Here is a 4,453-nt window from a genome sequence, read left to right as displayed (position 1 = left end):
GAAGGCGAGGCAGGGCTGGTGGGGCTGCCCCGGTGACAGGTATGTGCGTGGGGGCCGACCAGAGGCTGGGCTGGGAGAGCGGGACTTCAGGGGAGATGATGGGGGAAAGGGGAGGCGCCGGAGAACGTCAGGTCACTCTCCGTCCTGCTCACCACGAGTGTGTGTGCGCCCACTCCCCTCCCCCGCTCCTCCACCCCGTACTATCTATCTCACCTTCTCCCTCGGCTTCTGCCTCTCACTTTCCTCTCTTCCCTCCCAAAGCATCCTCGCTGCGAGCCCGCGCCCGCTCCTCCCTCGCACTCTCGAGCGCCTAAGGGGACTTTCTCGGGAGCCAGCCGGGTCCAGCCTCTCAGCGCAGTCGCATCCCAGGGCCCGCGAAGCCGAGCCGCCAGCATGTGGAACGCGACGCCAAGCGAGGAGCCAGGGTCCAACCTCACCCTGCGGGACCTGGGCTGGGACGCTCCCCGCGACAACGACTCGCTGGCGGACGAGCTGCTGCCGCTCTTCCCCGCGCCGCTGCTGGCCGGGGTCACCGCCACCTGTGTGGCGCTCTTCGTGGTGGGCGTCGCGGGCAACCTGCTCACCATGCTGGTGGTATCGCGCTTCCGCGAGCTGCGGACCACCACCAACCTCTACCTGTCCAGCATGGCCTTCTCCGACCTACTCATCTTCCTCTGCATGCCCCTCGACCTCGTGCGCCTCTGGCAGTACCGGCCCTGGAACTTCGGCGACCTGATCTGCAAACTCTTCCAGTTCGTCAGCGAAAGCTGCACCTACGCCACGGTGCTCACCATCACCGCGCTGAGCGTCGAGCGCTACTTCGCCATCTGCTTCCCGCTGCGGGCCAAGGTGGTAGTCACCAAGGGCCGCGTGAAGCTGGTCATCCTGGTCATCTGGGCCGTGGCCTTCTGCAGCGCCGGGCCCATCTTCGTGCTGGTGGGAGTGGAGCACGAGAACGGCACCGACCCTTGGGACACCAACGAATGCCGGGCCACCGAGTTCGCCGTGCGCTCCGGACTGCTCACCGTCATGGTGTGGGTGTCCAGCGTCTTCTTCTTCCTGCCTGTCTTCTGCCTCACTGTGCTCTACAGCCTCATCGGCAGGAAGCTGTGGCGGAGGAGGCGCGGCGAGGCGGCGGCGGGCGCCTCCATCAGGGACCAGAACCACAAGCAAACCGTGAAAATGCTGGGTGGGTCTCGGCCGCGCGCTCGGGCTCTCCCTCCCGGCTCTCTCCTCTCCCCGTGCTTTTCCCTTTCTCCTGAGTCTCTCTACCTGTCTTTCCTGTTTCTCGTGGTCTCTGTATGTCTCTCAATTATTCGCTCCTGTTTCTGCCTTGTCTGTATTGAGCTCTCTGTCTCTTGGTTTCTCTGTCGCTGTGTGTCTCTCTCCCGCCCGCCCTCCCTTCTTGACTCCCCCCGACCCCATTACCGCCTTAACTCTCTCTTTTGGTCTCTTTGTGTCTCTTTCTTCCAGTCTCTACTTTTTTACAGGAAGATGTCTCACCTTGGTATTTCCCTAAACACGAGTTTTACATCAGCCCAGAAACTGTCTTTTCAAAGCAGATTATTTCATAAAAGTCTACTGTGGTCTTTAGGTATTAAAGGTGAGAGGTTCAGATTCCTGCTTTAATTTGTGGATATCTGCAGATGCATTTTAAAAAAAGCGGGCCCTGGAAAACAACAACGATAACAGAAAAAAGCCGGCATTAGATCTAGAAAGTATACAATGGCATATTTAACCAAAGATGTGATCAGTGTGTGTAATTTTGTCAGAGATGATTCATTTTTCTTTCAGTATTATGATTTGCTTTCTGACCTGCTTTTTTTTTTTCAGATAATCACATCAATTCTGTTTACCCTGTTGCTGTTTATACAGCTTTTATAAGGAAGTCAGGGACAAATCACTGCTGGAGCCTCCATTCTTTTTCATGATTACCTAACTTTCCAGGTAGAATAAAGTAGGATAAGCTAGGATAGTCAGGCTTCCAACATGAAAAAAGGAGATTTTTTAGAAGCTGACTGGACTTAACTATCCCTCTGCAAATGATCCTTCAGGGAACATCTGGGTGCTGTGTCACGACTGGAGTGTGCTAAATGTTTATTGCATCAACTCAACTAATTTAAATATATGTGTTTAGTACAAGTAATACAAAATGTGTTCACATTCGAGCAAAATATTAATTCTACTTCCTTTTTCAAAACCAGGATCTGTGCATTTCATTATTTGGACATTATAGCCCAACACTTTGAGTATTTGCATACTTGATGCTTTTCAGGTGTCATCCCAGGGTGGTTTTGTATTTGTAGTTTTACAATTCCTGGGATCCTGTATATTAAAGTGACAGAGTTTATTGAAAGAATGTCAAAATTTTTCATTTTTTAGACCACTGATTCTCACAATATGACTAAAAGATGGTAAATAAACCTGCTACTCCTCTCCAAAGGACTCTTATAGTATATTGCTACTGTGGCAGTCAGTTTCTACTCTGTGTCTTTGTTTTGATAGTAAGTTTGATGATTTCCTCCAATTTCATTTTTAAGCTGTTAATCACCCTCGTTGGTGTCTCAACACGAATATTGATTTTCTTTCACCTTGACAATTTGAAGGGAATTACTAAAGTGGTACAAGGTCTAAAATACTATTTTCTGTTATTTTTCCTCTGATTTCTGAATTTTAAAGTTAACTTAGAAAATCAGGGGTCTTGAGAAAAATTACCTTTCATGGGCAAAATGAAGACTTCAGTAGATGATAATTAATGTTAGTTGGTTTGACAGACTTTTATACTCTATTGATGTCTATTGTAGGTGGGAAAGTATCATCCACTTCAGTAGTTCTCAATCCTGACTGCATACTCAGTCCCCTGTGAAACCTTAAAAAGAGAAAAAGAAATGAAAAAAAAAAAAGCAATGCCCTGGTCTTCTTAGAGATTTTAATTTAGTGAGTCCATATTACATCCAACGGGGTCTGTGCTCCAGAAAACTCTGATACATAGCTATAGTTGAGTATAACCTTTTTACTCATACATGTTTGGTTGTGTCTAACACTGTAAAATAGTGGACTATTGTGAATAAACTGTCCAATCAGTTGAGCTATATGTAATTCAATCAAACAGTTGTTAAATAGAGATGACTGGGAAGCTTGGTAAAAATGGTAGAACTGTTAGTCTGGACAGAGTCAATATTGGTTAAAATATAGGAATCGGGAAGAGCAGAACATAATGTTTCTCTGAAATCAATGGTCACACTATACATAATCAAAACAAAACTTTGTCTTCAAAATAAGATGTGATTTGCTAGGACATTTCTTGAACTGACCCTCTCTCTCCTATTGTCCTTTTAGCTGTCGTGGTGTTCGCTTTCATCCTCTGCTGGCTGCCTTTCCACATAGGGCGATATTTATTTTCCAAATCCTTCGAGCCTGGCTCGCTGGAGATTGCTCAGATCAGCCAATACTGCAACCTGGTATCCTTTGTCCTCTTCTACCTCAGTGCTGCCATCAACCCCATTCTGTACAACATTATGTCCAAGAAGTACCGGGTGGCGGTGTTCAAGCTTCTGGGATTTGAACCCTTCTCCCCAAGGAAGCTCTCCACTCTGAAGGATGAAAGTTCTCGGGCTTGGACAGAATCTAGTATTAATACATGACCAAGCACCTTGCTGAGCAAAGTCATTGCTTATTCCAAAGCGGAAGCCATAGCACAACAGAACTTGGGAGAAAGTTGAAGGTTAATTTTGGAATTAGAGACACATAGATCTGGAAATAACTGGAGGGAAAGAAAGGCTAGAATCTGTAGTGTGCCAGCAGTTTGATTGGATTGCACACTCATCAGTGCTCTCATACACCATTTCTGCATTATTCACTGCCTATGATTTCACGTTCTGCTGGTGGTGCTAGCAAGGGCTTTGCAATTTGGACAAGGGAATGGGTGCAGAGAGGGCAATTAGGGCACTTCTTACTGGGTAAACACTAAACCTGATTTACTTTTTCATAATGGTAAAAAATTTAAAACATGACCTTTAAATACTAGCAGTTTTCATATAGCTCTAGATCAGTGCTATCCAAGAGAAATATAATGCAAGGTACTTAAGGAGTTAATGCAAAAATTATAAATTAGAATGCAAAGTCTTTGAAATCTGATTTGTTTTTTTACATTTTTAGTATGCTTTAGACATTAAGTTTTCATCAGTAATATTTGGTGTATTTAGTTTTTATAAAATTTACAGGTGAAAAAGTAGATTCATAAGTTTAAGTTGTCTGAACACACTTAAAAGCTTTCCAATAACTAAAACTACTATAATTTTTACAATTTAAAATGAATTAAAATTAAAAATTCAGTTCTGCAAATTACACTAGTCACATATCAACTGTTCAATAGTCAAAGGTGGTTAGTGGTTACCATACAAGACACTGCAGCTCTATAGTATGTGTAAAATGGTTGTTAATTTTATTTTAA

At 45.1% G+C, this 4,453-nt stretch overlaps 1 protein-coding gene across 1 annotated transcript; it reads left to right on the top strand.

Annotated features, from left to right (window-relative positions):
• Positions 1–240: 240 nt before the first annotated feature.
• GHSR (growth hormone secretagogue receptor) lies at positions 241–4,122 on the top strand. Its single transcript, XM_036930898.2, has 2 exons — positions 241–1,189; positions 3,340–4,122. The coding sequence occupies exons 1-2, from the start codon at positions 394–396 to the stop codon at positions 3,642–3,644; spliced, it is 1,101 nt and encodes a 366-aa protein (XP_036786793.1). The 5' UTR covers positions 241–393; the 3' UTR covers positions 3,645–4,122.
• The last annotated feature ends 331 nt before the right edge of the window (positions 4,123–4,453 follow it).

This window comes from Manis pentadactyla, chromosome 1 (genome assembly GCF_030020395.1).
Source record: "Manis pentadactyla isolate mManPen7 chromosome 1, mManPen7.hap1, whole genome shotgun sequence".
NCBI lineage: Eukaryota > Metazoa > Chordata > Mammalia > Pholidota > Manidae > Manis > Manis pentadactyla.
This window is presented reverse-complemented; position numbering and strand designations above follow the sequence as displayed.